The following is a 19,757-nucleotide window of genomic DNA, read 5'->3' on the forward strand; positions in this document are numbered from 1 at the left end:
TTCAGGTAGTCCACAGATGCAACGTACATCAAGTTGATTGTGGAGATTTAATCCGCTGCTCCTGAGGCTGCTGGGAGAGATTTCCCTTTCTCTTCTTTGTTTGCTCAGCTCCTGGGGTTCAGCTTTGGATTTGACCCCGCCTCTGCGTGTAGGTTACCTGAGGGCATCTGTTCCTGCCCAGACAGGACAGGGTTATAGGAGCAGCTGATTCAGGGGCTGTGGCTCACTCAGGCCCAGGGGAGGGAGGGGTACGGATGCTGGGCGAGCCTGCGTTGGCAGAGGCTGGCGTGACATTGCAACAGCCTGAGGCGTGCTGTGCGTTCTCCTGGGGAAGTTGTCCCTGGATCAGGGGACCCTGGCAGAGGCGGGCTGCACAGGCTTCCGGGGGGCGAGGTGTGGATAGTGACCTGTGCTCGCACACAGGCTTCTTGGTAGCTGCAGCAGGAGCCTTAGCGTCTCATGCCAGTCTCTGGAGTTCGCGCTGATAGCCCAGGCTCGCGCCCATCTCTGGAGCTCCTTTAAGCAGCATTCTTAATCCCCTGTCCTCGCACACCGCGAAACAAAGAGGCAAGAAAAAGTCTCTTGCCTCTTCGGCAGTTCCAGACTTTTTCCCGGACTCCCTCCGGCTAGGACTCCCTCCGGCTAGCTGTGGCGTACTAGCCCCTTCGGGCTGTGTTCACGCAGCCAACCCCAGTCCTCTCCCTGGGGTCTGACCTCCGAAGCCCGAGCCTCAGCTTCCAGCCCCCACCCGCCCCGGCGGGTGAGCAGACAAGCCTCTCAGGCTGGTGAGTGCTGGTCGGCACCGATCCTCTGTGCGGGAATCTCTCCGCTTTGCGCTCTGCACCCCTGTTGCTGCGCTCTCCTCCGTGGCTCCAAAGCTTCCCCCCACTCCACCCCCATCTCCGCCAGTGAAGGGTCTTCCTAGTGTGTGGAAACCTTTCCTCCTTCACAGCTCCCTCCCACTGGTCCAGGTCCCATCCCTATTCTTTTGTCTCTGCTTTTTCTTTTTTCTTTTGCCCTACCCAGGTACGTGGGGGGTTTCTTGCCTTTTGGGAGGTCTGAGGTCTTCTGCCAGCATTCAGTAGGTGTTCTGTAGGAGCTGTTCCACATGTAGATGTATTTCTGATGTATTTGTGGGGAGGAAGGTGATCTCCACTTCTAACTCTTCAACCGTTTTCCCAATATTATTAATAACTCTAAATGGAATATAATATATAAAATATTAAATCAACATGTTGTACACCTGAAACTAATATTGTAAATCTATTAGACTTCAATTTGAATAAAAGAAAAGAAATGAAAGCTAAACTAGAAGAAAACAAGAATGAGTGAATATAACAGAAAATGCCTTTCTAAAGTAAAAAGGAAAATGTTTTAAATCAAAAAGAAACAAAGATGAACAGATTTCTAGAAAAAGTGACAAATATGAAAGATAGCAAAGAAGACCTGACATGGATAATAAGATTATCTGAAGAAGAATACTGAAGCAAGGAAAAAGAAAAAAATGCTTAAAACTAATATTGGATGGACCTAGAGACTGTCATACAGAGTGAAGTAAGTCAGAAAGAGAAAAACAAATACCATATGCTAACACACATATGTGGAATCTAAAAAAACGGTACTGATAAACCTAGTGGCAGGGCAGGAATAAAGATGCAGATGTAGAGAATGGACTTGAGGACATGGGGAGGGGGAAGGGTAAGCTGTGACAAAGTGAGAGAGTGGCATGGACATATATACACTACCAAATGTAAAATGGATGGCTAGTGGGAAGCAGCCGCATAGTACAGGGAGATCAGCTCAGTGCTTTGTGACCACCTAGAGGGGTGGGATAGGGAGGGTGGGAGGGAGATGCAAGAGGGAGGGGATATGGGGATATATGTATACATATAGCTGATTCACTTTGTTGTACAGCAGAAACACACAACATTGTAAAGCAGTTATACTCCAATAAAGATATTTTTTTAAAAAAACTAATATTGAGGAAACTTTAGATTGGCTTTTAAAAAGCACACCGTGTACCTACGAATTTTGACCCAGAATAACCAGCAGCAAGACACATTCTAATAAAATTACTAGACTTTTTTTAAAAAAAGAAATGCCTTGGATACTTCAGCAAAAACAGCAGGTGGGTTGTAAAGGAAGGAAAATCAGATCATCTTCAAACTTTTTGACACCAACACTTTATGCCAGAAGAAAATGGAGTAACATTTAAGATACTCAAGGGGAAAAAATGTGAGCCAAGGACATTATATCTGGTAAAAGTGGCTTTTAGGTATAAAAGGTACAGGTATTTATCAACATGCAGGAACTCAGGAAATATTCGTCCCATGATCCCTTTCTGAGAAATTTGCTAGAGAATGAGCTTAAGACAACCAAAGTGATGAGAGAGACATTGATATAAGGACTATCAGTCAGCATTAAATATATAGTTACTTGTAGAACTAAGACTAAATGAGATTTGAAAGAGAGAAAGTATTAATGCTTATATGCCCAGTGCTCTGGTAATGTAGATATAGTGTAACTTTTAATGGAGAAATGGGGAAAGAATATGCAAAAAAAGAACTGTTCTCAGCAATTATATTGGTAACAGTATTAGTGTTATTCCAGGACTGTGTAACGTGAGATAATGTTAACTGAGTAATTATGAGATATTCAAATTCCATCATCCTCTGTCTTTGAGAGCTAAGACTTTTAATGTGGAAGAATACAGATGTAATTCAAAAGAATTTGAGTTAGAAACAAAACACCCCTGTAGTCCTGAATATGAACTCATGAGAAATTTTATTGAAAAGTACACACACACACACACACACACTTTTGCTTTATCCACTGAAAAGGCTTGAAACAATGACCAGCCCAGAAGCAATGAGCACACCTAGTAACCCAGGTTCTGTTCTTGAAATACCATTCCCATTAAAAGAAACCAGGATGTCTTAGAGAAATAGCTAATTCCAAGCTTGCAGCAGGAAATAAATAAGATGAGCTTGGAACATCTTGTCATAAAGGATAGGAAAGAAGCTTTCAAAGACTACTATGGTCATATCAAAAGGACTCACAAGCCACTTTGAAGACGTTTCCACTGGCCAGAGACAGTTTGGCTTGAAAAAGGATAATCGCCAGTAGCAACGAGCCCGTCTAGTGCCCAAATCTTGGTTTCTAATACTATTCTCCAATTAAAGGGCTCCTTAGAGAAATGGATAATTCTAAGGCTGGACAGGGAATATACAAGATGAACCTGAAATATTTTGTAGTACTAGAAAATAAAGAAGCACTCAAAAAACAACAACAGCAAAGAAAAAACTATTGAGGTATGTTAATGTGACACAGGGCCTTCTGAAAGAACTGTTACTGGCCAAAACTGGAAGAATATGAGCAGGAAAATAACAGTATTGGATTATAACACAAGGAATAAAATGTGTCCGTGAGTCTATAGTGATAGAAATAAATGATTACATAAATAGATGGGGGCGAAGAGACCAATCTCCCCTACAGAAAAATTCAAAATAATTTGTGTGTATACACCTGTCTCAAGGAGGTGCAGCACAACTCCTCACCCCTTAAGTGTAGGCTATGTTTAGTTACTTGCTTCCAAAGACTATAGTATAGAAGGAGGGGGGAGCAGTTGGGAACCCTACAAACACTACCTGAAGTGATCCCAGTTAACATCAGCAGTGATGTCATGTTGGTGGTGTGTAGCCTTGGTTTGATGTGATAAGGAGGAAACTTCACTGTTATTCTCTTCCAAAAGTCATAACCCTAGTCTAATTATGAGAAAAATATGAGGCAACCCCAGGTTGAGGGACATTCTGCAAAATACCTGATGAGTCCCCCTTAAAACTGTCCAGGTCATCAAAAACAAGGAAAGTGAGAAATTCTCACAGCCAAGAGGAGACAAAGGAGACAGAGGACTAATGTAATATGGAATATTTGATGGGATCCTGGAACCAAAAAAAACGGACATTACGTAAAACCCAAGGAAATCTGAATAAAGTATGAACTTTAGTTGTTAGTTATATATGTATCAGTATTGGTTCATTAGTTATGACACACAAACCATAGTAATGTAAGATGTTAACAATAAGGGAAATTGGGTACGGATGTATAAGAACTCTGTACTATCTTCTCAATTTTTCTGTAAATTAAAACTATAGTTAGAAAGCTTATTTGGATATTTTTTAGAAATCATTGCAATTCATCGAAACCCATCAAATATGTTTAAATCCATGAGTTCATAACTATAGTTAAAACAAAAATTGTTCAATTTCAGAGGATGATAAGGAACCAATTTATTACCTTGAGAAACGGTAAATTAAAGCAGAAGAATCAAGCATTAATCTTGTTTTCTTTTCCTGGGTGACTAAATAGTAGTAGATGAGGGAAAGCCTCTCTTTATAAAAGCATTCTACTTAATAAAAAAAGAAATGTTAAAGAGTATCACCATTTTGAAATCCTGGGAAAATTAATGAATCTAGGCATTGAGCATCAACAGCTGCTAACATCACAACATATGAGACACAGATACTATGTGCCACCTGCTGGGGGAGGACAGCACCACCTGTATTCATGAGAAGGGATCAACCCGGAGTCATATCAAGCTCTGTGTCCACTTGCCAATCTGCAGAAATACAGAAGAACATGTTGGACTCCATCATGACTATGCGGTCGGCAAAATCCAGATTTGGGGAAACTACAGGTCAAATGCCCCAGCCTCTTCAATAGAGAACTTGTAAGGAAAGAAAGGGATGGAAGAAGAAACCTGTAGATTAAAAATATATCAAAATATTTGAAAATGGATAAGACTAACCTCAAAAGCATTATGCTAAGTGAAAGAAGTCAGACACAAAAGACCACACGTTACTTGATTGCATTTATGTGAAATGTTCAGAATAGGCAACTCTATAGAGATAGAAGGTAGATTGGTGCTTTCCAGGGAGGGAAGGAATGGGGATTAACTGCCAGTGAGCACAGGGTGTCATTTGGTAGATGCTCATGGAGAAGCTTTGGGGATGGGTACAGAAAATCTATATCTTGACCCAAGTGAAGGCTATAAAGGTATAGCCTCCTTATCAACTTTTAAGTTATATATATTTTTGTATGATTTCCAGTATCTTTTATTTTACAGTAAAAGGGTTTAAAAAAAAAGAAAAACAGAACACAAGACTCCTAAACTGTAAGGAGAGGTCAGATTCCCCACATATTTCATTCTTTATCATGGTAATGAGAGTATTTCTTGTGGGCAAATTCAAGGTAGCTAGGAAATGTTCCTTTACCTCACAAAGGAAAGAAAAAAAATAGTGCAAAAGAGACCTAGTATTTGGTACTCTGCATGACAAGTGCCATTTGGACCTCAGACCCTGTTCCAAACGTGCAAAATAACACACATTCTTTTCTGGTAGGTTCAACTGCCCTGTGATTTCCAATTTTATACACACACAGAATTGTAGAACTGTAATAAAGGAAATGGATGAAGGAGGAGAAGTCACCTATAGTCCCACCTCCCTGGCAAATCACAAATCATAAAATCATAAATATTTTTTACTTCAGTGTTTTTGTCAGGCGAGTGTGATAACCACTATACTATGGAAACACTTCAGTGTTTTTGGTTTGCTGGGGTTCTGTTGGTCAGTTGGTGTTTTCGTTTTCTGTTGTGAGGGGTTGGCCATTTTAGCAAGAATTCTTTCCCAAAATAGAATTCATTTTGAGGGGCAACTTTTATGTTTTTGCCTTCTCGTGAAAACCACTCAGAGGATCCTGTCTTACTATTATTTAACATGTCACCTGTTAAGTAATAGTAAGTACTCTCCCCAGTTCTGCTGGCCCCAGGGTAGGCAGCTAGGTATATATTCCTTGTTCTCTTGTTACGTGGTCGTATTCAGAGTGGAGCTGGGGCCCGTGACAGTCACTCTTTCCCTCACCCCTGCTTTCTCATTTTTCCACTTGGGCAGAGTTCAAAACAGCAGCTCAGCAACAAGATCAGGAACAGGAGGAAGAGGATGATGAACAGGCAGTCCACAGAGCTCGGGAGTGGGATGACTGGAAGGACACCCATCCTAGGGGCTATGGCAACCGACAGAACATGGGTTAGTCTCCCCACAACAAGACAGGACTACAGGGGCTTCTGTCTTCCCCACCAAGGAAAGCTGTGCAGTCTTCCCCTCCCTGGGCTCCTGCTTCAGCCGTGTACAACGAAGGCAGAGATGCTTAATTAATCATGCTTTGCGTTCATTAAAATGTCAATTAAGTGTGTATTTGTACCCTACATGATGAGCCAACAATCTTGTCTTGGAATTATAATCCTATCATGGTATATTCCACTTTTCTTAAGTGGAAATAAAAGAGTACTGAGAAATGGTTCTGTATAATCAATGGCTGTATGAATTCTCTTTGAAAAATGAAAGTCCCCTCTATCATGTGAGCCTGTGCAGAAATACGAGTATCAGCTGCTTTCTTCCAGGGGGTGAGGGGAGGGGGTCAGCTGTGGGTCCCTGGGCTTATGGAGAGATCCTCGTCATCTCCCTTTGATGTGGGCAGTGAGTTACCCAGCATCAGAGCTGCCCAGGCTGGCTGGAGCTTGCTTTCTCCTTTCTACCCCAGTGCTGTGAACTAACCCAACACTTGCTTTACAAGGGACAAGCACAAAAGCCAGGACCTGCCCTGCCACACGGCTCTATTTTCAGGAATTATAGCTGTAAATGAACAGAACAATCCTATCTACCCAATCTTCCTTGCTTCAGCCATGAGAAATGAGGAAACCGATAAGGCACTATGAGAGCCATCCTTGTATGAGCATCTGAGGCCAGGGCCTTTACTCTGGAACTACCTAGAACCCTGAGGGTAAGAGCAGCTCAGGCCGTAGCCTAGCTCCTAAGTGGGCTGCTGGAAGACCATTTTGGCCCTCTTTGCCCATGCTGTGCCATACCTGGCACAGTCCCAAGCGGTCAGTGTGCCATGGCAGTCATTTTGCTAGTTAATAAGGTACCTGCAGTCATGCCAATAACTGGGAGTGGAGGAGGGGAGACAGCACAGATGACAAGGGAGGGTACCTACTTTCTGCGGTAAAGAGAAGACACGTCCTCAGCTCCCGGGTTGATACCCTAGAAAAGCAGCCATGTGTTAAAACAAACGATCTAGAAAACATACTTTTGTTCTATGTGGCTTTGGTACACTTCATTTTCTTTTAAGATGACTCAGCCTTCCTATTCTAGCTTCTGCAGCCTAGCTTAGGACAGGGGTTTGAAAAGGAGACTCAGATCCCTCTCCTTTGTAGGGTGGTAAATGGAGGGCTGTCAGACGATGAATAGGACGTTATGTTTAGTGGAGATGACAGAAGACCACCAATAATATATTTATTGCTAAATATATACTGCTTAATAAAGGATTCATGGTACCCTCACAACATAAGCTCCTGAAACTGGTAGAGCACAGATTAACTTCCCCACAGATTTGAGAAGCAAACATTCATTTGTAGTTCTCTTCCAGTTATTGCCAGGCTGCCTCTAGCAATGGCCTATTTTGTGCCCCTGAAACTCCACCCTGAGCTCACTCCCCAAATGGGCCAGGTTGGGGTTATCCCCTTGGTCTGAGTCTACTTAAAGATGGTCCTTCCAGAAGATCCAGCCTGATGAAGCCCCCTCACATTCTGATATCTAAGAGGCAAACTAGACAAAGTGGGTTTGAATCCTGGCTTTAAAAGTTGAAAGCTGTGTGACGTTGGGCAATATAACTTCTCTGAACTGCTCCTCTGTTTCCTCTATGTTTATAGATGAGCTGTTTCATAGGGTTGTTGTGAGAATTAAATGAATAATGGCAGCCATTATAATAGGCTGAAGAATAAGTATTTTCGTCTGAGCTCAGTGACTATGGTCTGTCCACTAGGAAGGGAAAGGAAATGGACAGGTAGGTGTTGGAAACTCTGTTCTGTGCCAGGCACCAGACCCGGCACTTTCACATGCTATTAATACTCACAATGACCCTGCAAAATAGGTAGCATTATCCCCATTTTACAGATTAGAAAACAGGCCCGGAGAAGCTGAGTGATTTCTTCAAGTTCACATTAGCAACAAGCTGTGCTTCTGTCATTTTCCATGTGCTTCCCAATTGCGTGTGCTTTTAGTTCTGCATCTTAAAGCAGCTTAAAAAGAGGGAGCAGCTTGAAAAATCCAAACCCAAACCACCACTTATACGTTATTGGAGCTCTAGAAATTTCTTTTTAGCTGACTCACCGAAGAAAAGGTTATGACAGCCCGCTTCCCCCCCGCCATTTCCCCCTCAGCTGGGGGATAAGACTGAGGCAGTGAGCAAACCCATCTCCCTCCATTTTCCTCCCCAGTTCAGTCTGCCTGCCTGGCGGCTAGAGAAAACAAAAAGAGAACCACCTTCTCTACTCCCACCAGAACAAGGCGTTTCAGGGTCCTAGAGTGAGCTGGGTTTGATGGACTTCAGGAAGCTAGGACTCAGAGCATTCCACAGATAACAGTACTGCTTCATCGTTTGCACTATGCTTATTTCACATATGCTGCATATTTCATTCTCACAACCCATCAGGCAGGAGATGATGCCTTCGTTTTACAGGGAAGGAAACTGGCTTGGGGAAATGCAGTGAGTGACTTACTTCAGCACACAGCTAATACATAGACCATGCAAACATATCAGTGTAGCCAAAATATTTGCCCTCTGTAGCTCTCACATGGAGGCAAATTAGTTATTTGGAAAAGGTGAACGCTGGGCACTACTTCTTTTAATGCCATCATGCGGTGATTTGTCCTTTCCACTCTTATTCTTTTCAACACCCCTGTGAGAAAGACAGGGCAGGGGACCGAATGAGCTGATTTCAAGCCCAAGAAGTTGGAGTTAAGGTTTCTGAATTGAGTCTCAATCCTCAGGGCTCTGCCCCTCCCTAGCCGGGTGAGCCAGGGCCACCCAGGTCACTGGGGTCACTGCTGTCATCTAAAACAACGTGCAAAGGATAAAACTTTTGAACCTAAATCCACCTCTCTTATGGCAACTGAATTCCAAAGTCCTCCTCTGCTTACTGTGGGCCTCAGGTTTGCTCATCAGCACAACAGATACACTGCCACCCGGCTCTTTCAGACACCCAACAACAAGACGGCAGGCACTGTGACCTTCCTTTGTCTCCTTGCAAAACAGCTCCCTCCAACACCTGCACATCATTTCCTCACAGATTGCTTTTCACCCATTCATCCAAGGTTTAACCTGGCTCAGTTCACTCATGCTCCATAGCAAGGAGTTATGGGTTCTAATACCAGCTCTGTCAGTTTTAGCCCCTCCCAGATGCTGACAACATCTGGCCTACTTACCTCACAGGCCAGAGAAAGGAGCAAATGAAATCAAATATGGAAAAGCACTTTGAACAATTAGAAAACATGGCACAAATGTAAGTTTGGCGGCCAGAGGAGGGGATGCATTGTTTTTTAAATTCAGTATTTCACAACTTATTTTAACCCCTGCCCCCCTATTGCTTTCTCAGTCTTCTATCTATATCACCACCAGCGAAAAGGTTTGTGAACATGCTTTTCTTTGTGTGCTAGAGATGACCAGCACAGGAGAGAATTGTTACGTGCAGTGGAAATTGAGAACCGGTTTTTACTTATCTGCCCACCAGGCCGCCTTTGACAAATGTATGTGAAAAGATGGTAAACAAAAGATTTCAGTTTCTTGTCCCAACTGGCAATAAATCCCTCCAAGAGAGGACAACTCAGCAATGACTTAGGCCATCCTATTCCCATGTGGTAGCACAAATAACAGGAATTCGTGTATTGAGCACCTACTGTATACTAGGAGTTGACTATTTCTAATCCTCACAACGTCCCAAGGTAGATATTATTATTGCCTCAATTTGTAAATGAGGAACTTGAGGCTCAGAGAAGGGATTTCCCAAAGATCACTCAGCCCTAAGTGTCGAGCTGGGCCTGGATTCCAGGTGGGCCTGATTCCACAGGCCACGTCCTTCCAGTCTGCCACGCTCCCCAGGAAGCACAAAGCACGGGGGACATAGGAAGGTGGGCGAGATACCCCGCTGGCACACTGCTCTGGGGATCACCCCTCCCCTTTCTCTGTCTAAATTTTGAGCAACGATTCTATCAGCTTTGCCGGCCAGGCCCTTTAAGGGCACATCTGAGACCTGCTCACTGGGGGAATACCCCGGACTCAGAACTCTCCCCTTCCTGGGGCCCTACATCCCTCAACCTGTAGAAGATTCCTGCTCCCAGTGCCAGGCCCACCTGTTTCCAGCCCTATCCGATCTTGGTACAAGTGAATCTTTTAAACCCTCTCTCTATTCCACCCTCTCACTTAAGGGTTCCTACACATGTTCTGAGCCCGTCAAAGCCCCCGCTCTTGATCTACCAGGCCCTCCTGGACAGCTAAGACCAGACCCAGGTTGTGAGCGCATGAGACTTGGCAGCCAGGGGCTGGGAGGGAGGATTTCTGCCTGAACTCTGAGGCCCTCCCACACTCAGCGACAGATACCGCCTCTGCTACCCTGGTGCCCTTGTCCCCGGCTCAGGGACATTGAGTGATTGGCAGAAAGACTCCTCACCCGCTTTATGGAACCTGTCTTCTCCTTTCCTTGTCTACCTTCTGCCTGGGTGAGCTCACCCCACCTCCGGCTTCCATGACTCACCACATGTATGCTGATGGCCAGTGCTAGCCCTGACCTTTCTGCTGAGCTCCCTGACCCATATCCTGTCATCTACCACACCGCTCCTCTTGATGAACAAAAACTCAAATTCAACAGCCTGGCAATGAACTCATCACACTCCCCACCCCTCTGGCTCCATTAGAGTTTCTTAGGGCCTGTTGCCTACTTAGTGCTCTTCCTGGGAAACTCAGCACTGTTTCTGGCCTTCTCCTGACAAAGCCGGCATTCAGTGTCTGCAGAATGAATTACTGAATGAATGAGTCCCATCATGAATCACGCTTCTTCGTCAGGCAGATTCACAATAATGCAGCCTCTTTCTTTTCATATTCAAACAACCTTACATAAAAGGAAACCCAGACTCCCTTCACCTTAAAGCAGCAATCATTTCTCTCTCAGACCCCCTTTCATCCTATCACGGAAGGGACCACATTTTCACAAAGTGTATTCAGTGGAGAGGTCTGCTTGATACTCTGCTTTGAAAGCTTACCATATCATATACTACAGAGTCTACCTTATAATAATTTTAATGACTGCAGATTGTCTATAAGATTGCTATATAATAGCTTACTTAGGCCCCCCCAGATTTTGACCATTTGGATCGTTTCCCGGTTTCTACTGTTATTTCCTTTATTCATTTAACAAAGCAAATTACCTTATTTGCTTGGGCACGCATAAAATTTCCCTGGAGGAGGAGGAGGGGTGTGGGATTGTTAGAGGCCAGGAGTGGGAAGGAGACTTTTCACTGAATTTCCCTATAGACCCTTTTGAATTTTGAATCATGTGAATATGCTGACTATTCAAGATATATATACCAAAAGCTTACTGTACATGAAGCATCTCACTAGAAGCTGGATATAGCAGTGGGGTCTACACTCTCAAACTAACTTCCTGATATGTGCTCTCCCAAAAGTATGTATAACGTACCTTGGGAATCCAGAGGAGAGAGCAGGGTGGAGAATCTCAGACAATGACATTTTCACAGTCACTTGAAGCATGCGTAGGACTTAGGCTGATGAGAGACCACCGTGGGCAAAGGCCCAGAATAGCAAAGGGCACTTCCTGGTTGGGAAAGGAGGCTGTATCTGGTGGGGTGTGAAAGTTATGGGAAGTGAGACTTTCAAGAAGGGCAGAAACCAGTGGAGCAAGGGCTCTGGAGGCCAGGCTCTGGGCTTCGAACTTGATCCCGGAGGCCATGGGAACCTTTGGAGGGTTAGAAACAGGGCAGAGGGTAAGAGCTGTGTTTGATAGCAATCCTCTAGCAGCAAAGGACCAAAGGAAGGTAGAGCAGCTGGGAGCAGCCTTCTGGAGTCCAGGAGACAGTGACAAAGGCCTGAACTAGGGGACCAGCTGTCCCAATGAGCCCCAAACCACCCTGGTTTTAGCACTGAAAGTCCTGCATCCCGGGCAACTCCTCAGCCTCTGGCAAATAGACATAGTCAGTCATTCTAGCCTGAACCAAGGCGCTAGATGCTGCTGTTCCCCAGAGCCTGCCTGCCCTGAGAAGTGATCCAGTGACTTCCAAGAGATTTTGAAATACTCACCCTGTTCTGTCCCACCCTCCACCTCCTCGGTCCCCACCTCCAGCCACTACTCCTGGGTTCATTTACTTCTGTAGGTTCCTTCTAGAGCTGCTGATCTGCAGACACAAAGGGATTTATGAGGAAGACATCCCCACTTACCAACGTCCAGTCTTCTTTCCTTCTGCTCCCCTCCACAAACCTGAGGCTCCCGTCAAACGAAACTAGTCCCTGTGCCAAAGCAAACCTGCAGACTTTTGTGTCTCCCCAGCCGTCACAAGACAGATCACTCTCCCTACTTCTCTGCCTGTTGAAGCCCATTGCAAATGCCACCCCCCACACACACACAGCTGAGTACCAGTACCATGGAAAAGCTCCTGGGTGGCAGACACTGCCCGAGAACTTTTCAAACATTACCACTACTCCTCACAGCAAATAAATATGATTAGTCCCTTTTTCCAGAGGAGGAAACCAAGACTCAGAGAAGGGAAGTGTCTTGTCCAAGGTCACACAGCTACTAGCCTTCCCCTCCATCTTCTTTGTACTTCTCTGATGGCCCCAATCCTTGTATTGATGATGTGTGTACTTCTTTCACTCCCTGCCAGCCCCCTGACCCACCACACACACGATTGTCAACCTAGAATAATGCCAGGCTTGTAGTAGAACCTCAATAAAAATTTGGTAAAAGAAGGGACTATGTATGTCCCTTGTATAGTACCTAGCCCATTGACTGGCATTAAATAGGTTCTCCTGTTCAGGTATTGCTGAAATTGCAGTACCGAACCAAGTAAGAGTATGATTGAAGGGGAACGATCAGAAGAAAACACATTATGGCAAAACCTCAGCTATCCAAAGCTTTCTAGAAATGAGTCATTCTGAAGGCTGAGGGTGAACCTTCAGAATCCAGGAAGAAGAATCTTAGGGCTGCTTCTTTCTCAGCGTTTACCTCGCTTCCACCCACTTCTTCTGAGCTCCCCGGTCCCCTCGCTCTCCTTTTCCTTCCAGTCTTCTTTGGTTTTCTGTTGTTCCTGCAAAGCTTCTTAGCTTCTGGTTTGGCGAGCTAATTGCAGTCTTCCCCTTGCTGTCCTTCCATGCCTTTTGCACCCTTTCTCCTCACCACAGCACCCCCGCTTCCATAGAGGCTTCCCTGCCCTCCTCAGGCTGGTGGATGCTTCTCTCGTCTGCGTCTGCACACCCCACGGCACCCCATACGGGTGTCTGTGATTCCATCCACCTCACATGCTGGACTGTGGGTTTCTTGAGGGTTAGAATCATATCAGCCCTAAATGTCTATGAATGAAATTACCAGACCCTTTTGTGCTTCTTGGCCACCTCTCCTTTGGTACTGCTTACTCCGAGGCAGCTAAGGGTTTGCTTGTTGGTTGGTTGGATTGTAATTGGGAAATCATGAGTGCTGGTTATTCAGGATTTGTCTGCTCACCTACTTCTCTTCTTCCTGCTTTTACTACATTCACTGGTGTTCATGTTATACTTGTCCAGTTGGCTCAGGAAGGCTCCAGCTCAGACAGTATGCTCTTTGTTTTGGAGGGGAAAGGGCTGGCAAATCAGGGTCATGGCCCAGCCCTACCAGTCCATCTTGCTTAAGGAACCAGGAGACCAGACCTCATTATTTGTTCCACAAGCATTTACTTGAATGCCTACACTGTATCAGGCTCTGAGCCGGACATTAGGGAGACAGAAATGGAAATCGGTGTGTCCTTGCCCTGCATCTAGCACCCTGTGTGAGCCCTTTCTAGGCCTCTTCCATTTACCCATCTGAAAGTGAAGCGGGGTAGAGACCTGACTGGTAAGCAGCCTTGGAGCTGGCGGCACTGTGGAACTCGTCTATCCGGGATACTCTCGCCCTCCCCACATCTGTGCTTTGCCCTGGAAGAGCCCAGGCCCACCTCTTACCTCTCTCCCTTCTCCCCTGCAGATTCTGAGCAGACGTGATCTAATACGTCTCACCCTGTATGTGGCCAACTAGCCCCCAGGAAGCAGCTTGGTAACCCCAGCTAGCCAGGGGGAAGAAGAGGAAGAGGAAGAGGAGGAGGGGTGGCATGTCACGTGGCCACGGAGGGTACACTGGGGGAGGACAGTACATCCCACGGTGCACCAAAACCGTCCCCTAAGCTCAACTCTGAAGATTCATATTAGTCAGTCTAATCGAGGAGGCCCAAGCCAGAGTGGGAGGTAGGGAGGGAGAGAGAGTTCCACCAATATTCCTGGAAAAGGCTAAGGAATCAATATTTCCTTGTACTTGTAGGACACTTGATACCTTTTTGTATTTAATTTTCCTAGCACCCTTTTTGATTACATTCAGAAGATTGTTTGAGCACCTACATTAGAGGCCTTATGCTGAGAATTACTGGCCTTTTCCTTTAGGGCACTTATCAGAAATTCAAGTGTATAGACAGTTTCGTAAGTTTTTTTTTGTTTTTTTTTTTTGCGGTACACGGGCCTCCCACCGCTGCGGCCTCTCCCACTGCGGAGCACAGGCTCCGGACACACAGGCTCAGCGGCCATGGCTCACGGGCCCAGCCGCTCCGCAGCACGTGGGATCCTCCCAGACCGGGGCACGAACCTGCATCCCCTGCATCGGCAGGCGGACTCTCAACCACTGCACCACCAGGGAAGCCCCTTTCGTAAGTTTATAATGTCTGTCTCCTCCACTAGACTGTGAGTTCAATGAAGGCAGGAATCATGCCCATCTTCTTCCCCAAAGAATCCTCAACACCTAGAACAGCACCTGGCAAACGGTAATCACTCAACAGATAGTTACCGAAAAAAGGAATCCACAGGCCTGGGACCTGGAGACAATCTTTAATTTTGAAAAGGCTGGTGTGCAGAAGCAAGCCTTTTAGCCTGAAACATAATAGATGTTCAGTAGACATTCATTTTATTAAACGAAGAATAATAATAGGAAACACTTACAGTAATACCTCCTGTGTGCCAGGCCCAGTGCTAAGTGCTTTACATTCACTCACTCAATCCTCAGAACAACCCTATGAAGCAGGTACTATTATTATCCCCATTTTACAGTTGGGGAAACCGAGGCACGGCAGTTTGCCAACTTGTAAGTGGCAGAGCTGAGATCTAAACCCCAGCTATCTGGCTCTGAAGTCCATGCCTTTAGCCGCTAGATTGCCTCCCAACAACAGATCTAGAGAGACAGAGCGATTCCCCCACAGCGTCCGGGGAGGAACTTGGCGGAGCCAGGACCGAAGCCAGGTCTGCTCTCTGTGCAATGCTTCTCCCACTGGCCACTGGTACAGAACCCCTGGGAACAGAGGCACAAGGAGGGATCTGAGAAGTCTACATATTCATGCAGAAGAAGGCTCTAGTCGACTAGGTGGCTCTCAGCAGAAGACAGGAGGAGTCAGAGAGCATCCACCAGGGCAGACTGCTTTTCAGAGATCCTATTTGAGGCCTAAGCCATTCCCTTTTCCTGCACTAATATATCAGGGACCCCTCCTCACACACACACACACACACACACACACACACACACACACAGGGCGCTAGAACCAGCCCGAGGCAATTGAGCACCTGTGGGGAAAGGATGCATATTAGAGAGATTAGAAAGTATGATCTAAAGCCTGGTGTGTGCATAGGAAGTTGTGGGGAGAGAACAGGGAAGACTGGAGAAAAGGCTAAAACCTCCAGCAGATAAAGGGACTCAGTGATGAGATTAAAGCAAAGCACCTGCAATCAGCTCAGCTCTGGAGGCACCAGCCTTCTTATCACAACAGAACAGCACCATGGCCATGGCCTTCCTCTCCCATCTGGATCTTCAGGAAAGCCTCCAAACACTCTCTGTTTTGCAGTGGATCCCAGTCTATGTCTTTTTAGGTGAGTGAACCCCAGGGGCTGGAAAGCACAAGGGAACAGATGAAGAAAGAGACCAGGAATCTCCAGATGAGGAGGGCTCCAAAGAGATCATTTGGTTGGTCCCCTCTCTCTGGGAAGGACTGTGCCTCTCCACCCAGAGAGATGGCTACTGTTGAGTCCATTAGATTTCTCTCCTCCCATCTGAGGGGCATGAAGGCCAGGAGTGAGGCTGCAGGTTTCCTGGTTTAAAGATCACCCCAGCCCTCTCTCAGGACTGCCCCCTGTGAACTAGCTGAAAAGAGTCCTATTCGGGGGCAGGGGCAGAGTTGGTGTTACTGGGTAGATGTAAGGTGATTTTCCAGTATAAGACTATGATGAGAGAATTATGGAAAATCTGCGGGCTGCGTGAGTGACTCATTAGACAGAATTTTGAGAAAGGGCCAGTTCTTCAATGGACTCAGAGAATGACAGTCATCAGTGCCGGGCAAATGGGCTGAGAGCTCGAAGCTTTTCTCAGTCAGAAACCAGGGCTTTGTGAGCAGCCAATTACAGGGGCAAGTTTGGAAACTGGACGTGGAGAAATGTCATCCTGAAGGATGGGACAGGTTAGGAGGCTGCCAAGTCCAATCTGTGGGAGGCTATATGACCCCGTAGAGCAGTGGTTCTTAACTAGGGACCTATAGACCTAGAATGAGGCAGGGAGGGACAACGTTGAATTTGGATGGAAAAAATTACCTGTTTGTTTTCACTAACCTCATATTGAAATGATGAATGTAGGCAGCAAACCACAGAAATAACCTGTGAATTTGTCGGTAATAGACATCACAGAGATTTACATTTCACATGCCAGTTGTTGCAGTCATCTCAAAAGTTCATTTATGGGCTTCCCTGGTGGCGCAGTGGTTGAGAGTCTGCCTGCTGATGCAGAGGACACAGGTTCGTGCCCCGGTCCGGGAAGATCCCACATGCCGTGGAGCGGCTGGGCCCGTGAGCCATGGCCACTGAGCCTGCGCGTCCGGAGCCTGTGCTCCGCGACAGGAGAGGCCACAGCAGTGAGAGGCCCGCGTACTGCAAAAAAAAAAAAAAAAAAAAAAAAGTTCATTTATGCTCGTTACCACTTCCAAATTCCAACAGTTATTGGAACTACCATTAGGCGTGGTTATTTAATGCATAAATCAAGAAGCCCATGTTACTGTACGACATTTTTGGCAATATTTTGATAACGGTGTTTTACTATGATGAGTTTCCTTTGTAAGTCTGTGTATTTTATTTTGTGCATTTAAAAATACTATTCAGAAAAGGGCTTCACCAGACTGCCAAAGGGGTCCATGGCCTGGTTCCCAGTAAATACTCCTTACAGAAAAGTGTCCTTCCTTCCTTCCTCCCTCCCTTCCTCCTTCCTAATTCTTTTCTTCCTTCTTTTTCTCACCCTCTTTCCTTCATTCTTTCTGTCTTGCTCAGAGCCTCCCTCAGCGCTTTTCCTCCTTCCTGAATGATGTTCAGAATCATGGCTGATTACTGAGCACAACTGGGAGTGATGGGGGAAAACGTAGGGAAGAGGGGGAGAGAAAAGGCAGAGAGAGGGACAAGAAGGAGGAAAGAAGTGATGAGAGAAGAATGAAGAGATGGTTTGGGGGAGATGTGGAATATAAATATTCATGACCCTTGGAATTAGGCAATGCTCCTGAGAGCCCCTCTGAGGCCCAGCTTCCAGTTAAAGGATGGCTCTCCATCTGTCTCTTCTTTTCTGGGCTTGTATTGCCATCTATCTAAACTGTTGCAATATCCTCTTTCCTGGACTTCTATTCTCCACCCTCTCCCATATATTCCACTGCCTACAGCCAGAAGAGTCTTTCAAAGGCATCTTTGATTACAGCCCTCTGCTGCTCAAAAATAGTCAGCGGTTTTCCCTTGCCTTCTTGATGAAGTACAAATGTGTTATTGTGGGCATTCAAGGCCCTGCTCCACCCTCTGCCTCAAACTTTTTTTTTTTTTTTTTTTTTGCGGTACGCGGGCCTCTCACTGTTGTGGCCTCTCCCGTTGCGGAGCACAGGCTCCGGACACGCAGGCTCAGTGGCCATGGCTGACGGGCCTAGCCGCTCTACGGCATGTGGGATCTTCCTGGACCGGGGCACGAACCCGTGTCCCCTGCATTGGCAGGCAGACTCTCAACCACTGTGCCACCAGGGAAGCCCCCTGCCTCAAACTCTTTACCAGCTCCTCCCCCTACTCTTCCCCTAGGTGAAGCTCGTATTCCAGGCAATCTATTCACAGAACAAAAAGAGCTACCATACGACACAGCAATCCCACTACTGGGCATATACCCTGAGAAAACCATAATTCAAAAAGAGTCATGTACCACAATGTTCATTGCAGCTCTATTTACAATAGCCAGGACATGGAAGTAACCTAAGTGTCCATCGACAGATGAATGGGTAAAGAAGATGTGGCACATATATACGATGGAATATTACTCAGCCATAAAAAGAAACGAAACTGAGTTATTTGTAGTGAGGTGGATGGACCTAGAGTCTGTCATACAGAGTGAAGTAAGTCAGAAAGAGAAAAACAAATACCATATGCTAACACATATATATGGAATCTAAGAAAAAAAAAAGGTCATGAAGAACCTAGGGGTAAGGCGGTAATAAAGACACAGACCTACTAGAGCATGGGCTTGAGGATATGGGGAGGGAGAAGGGTAAGCTGTGACAAAGTGAGAGAGTGGCATGGACATATATACACTACCAAATGTAAAATAGATAGCTAGTGGGAAGCAGCCGCATAGCACAGGGAGATCAGCTCGGTGCTTTGTGACCACCTAGAGGGGTGGGATAGGGAGGGTGGGAGGGAGGGAGATGCAAAAGGGAAGAGATATGGGAACATATGTATATGTATAACTGATTCACTTTGTTATAAATCAGAAACTAACACACCATTGTAAAGCAATTATACTCCAATAAAGATGTTTAAAAAAATGCCAAGGTTACTTACTCTCTCACTCCTTCACTTCTGCTCTATTTCCTACACTTAAAAGATTCCCTGGGCTTCCCTGGTGGCGCAGTGGTTGAGAGTCCGCCTGCCGATGCAGAGGACACGGGTTCGTGCCCCGGTCCGGGAAGATCCCACATGCTGCGGAGCGGCTGGGCCCATGAGCCGTGGCCGCTGGGCCTGCGCGTCCGGAGCCTGTGCTCCGCAACAGGAGAGGCCACAACAGTGAGAGGCCCGCGTACCGCAAAAAAAAAAAAAAAAAAAAAAGATTCCCTGATCACCCTTCCTGGACTATCCCTGGACAACCCTTCCTTTGAGATACTGCTCAAGTCATACCTTCTCTGCAACATTGTCCTGACAACCTGAGACTACATTATCTGTGAAAGTCCAGAGCACTTTGGAAAATTCGGTTGCATAGCAGCCTTTATACCCTTTGCCTCCTCTACCCAATAAGCTCCATGAAAACAGGAGCCACGTCTTGTCATTGTTCTATTTCTTGCAACACCAGGCTTGACACTGTTGATTCTTCCAGATTTCTTCTCCTCAGTAAAGACCTTTAAGTCCACCTCTTGTTCTTTTTTCTCTCTCATGGACATCTTTTTTTGTGTGTGTGTGGGTCTGCCTCGTATCTCTGGTTGCTGATAATACAAAAAATAGAACATACTCTTGGGAGTCAGACAGACCAGGTCTGCCATTTACTTGTTATGTGAGCTTGTGCAAGTAAGTCGTTCACCCTCTACCATTGTAGAACAGAG

The 19,757-nt window shown here is 45.9% G+C and overlaps 2 protein-coding genes across 3 annotated transcripts in view; both read left to right on the top strand.

The window, feature by feature from the left end:
• IGBP1 (immunoglobulin binding protein 1) overlaps positions 1 to 6,365 on the top strand; it is a 38,566-nt gene extending 32,201 nt beyond the window's left edge. The window contains exon 6 of one of the 2 annotated variants that reach the window (XM_004275783.3): positions 5,949 to 6,365. In XM_004275783.3, the coding sequence (XP_004275831.1) occupies positions 5,949 to 6,088 (140 nt within the window). In that variant the 3' untranslated portion in view covers positions 6,089 to 6,365. Of the gene's footprint in view, positions 1 to 5; positions 2,540 to 5,948 lie in introns of those variants that run through there. The other variant, XM_049704626.1, reaches the window with a different exon arrangement.
• A 133-nt stretch (positions 6,366 to 6,498) lies between these two features.
• Positions 6,499 to 19,757, top strand: part of DGAT2L6 (diacylglycerol O-acyltransferase 2 like 6) — a 34,021-nt gene continuing 20,762 nt past the window's right edge. The window contains 1 exon segment of the mRNA XM_004275782.3: positions 6,499 to 16,032. Coding sequence (XP_004275830.1) covers positions 15,942 to 16,032 — 91 coding nt within the window. The 5' untranslated portion in view covers positions 6,499 to 15,941.

Source organism: Orcinus orca, chromosome X (genome assembly GCF_937001465.1).
Source record: "Orcinus orca chromosome X, mOrcOrc1.1, whole genome shotgun sequence".
NCBI lineage: Eukaryota > Metazoa > Chordata > Mammalia > Artiodactyla > Delphinidae > Orcinus > Orcinus orca.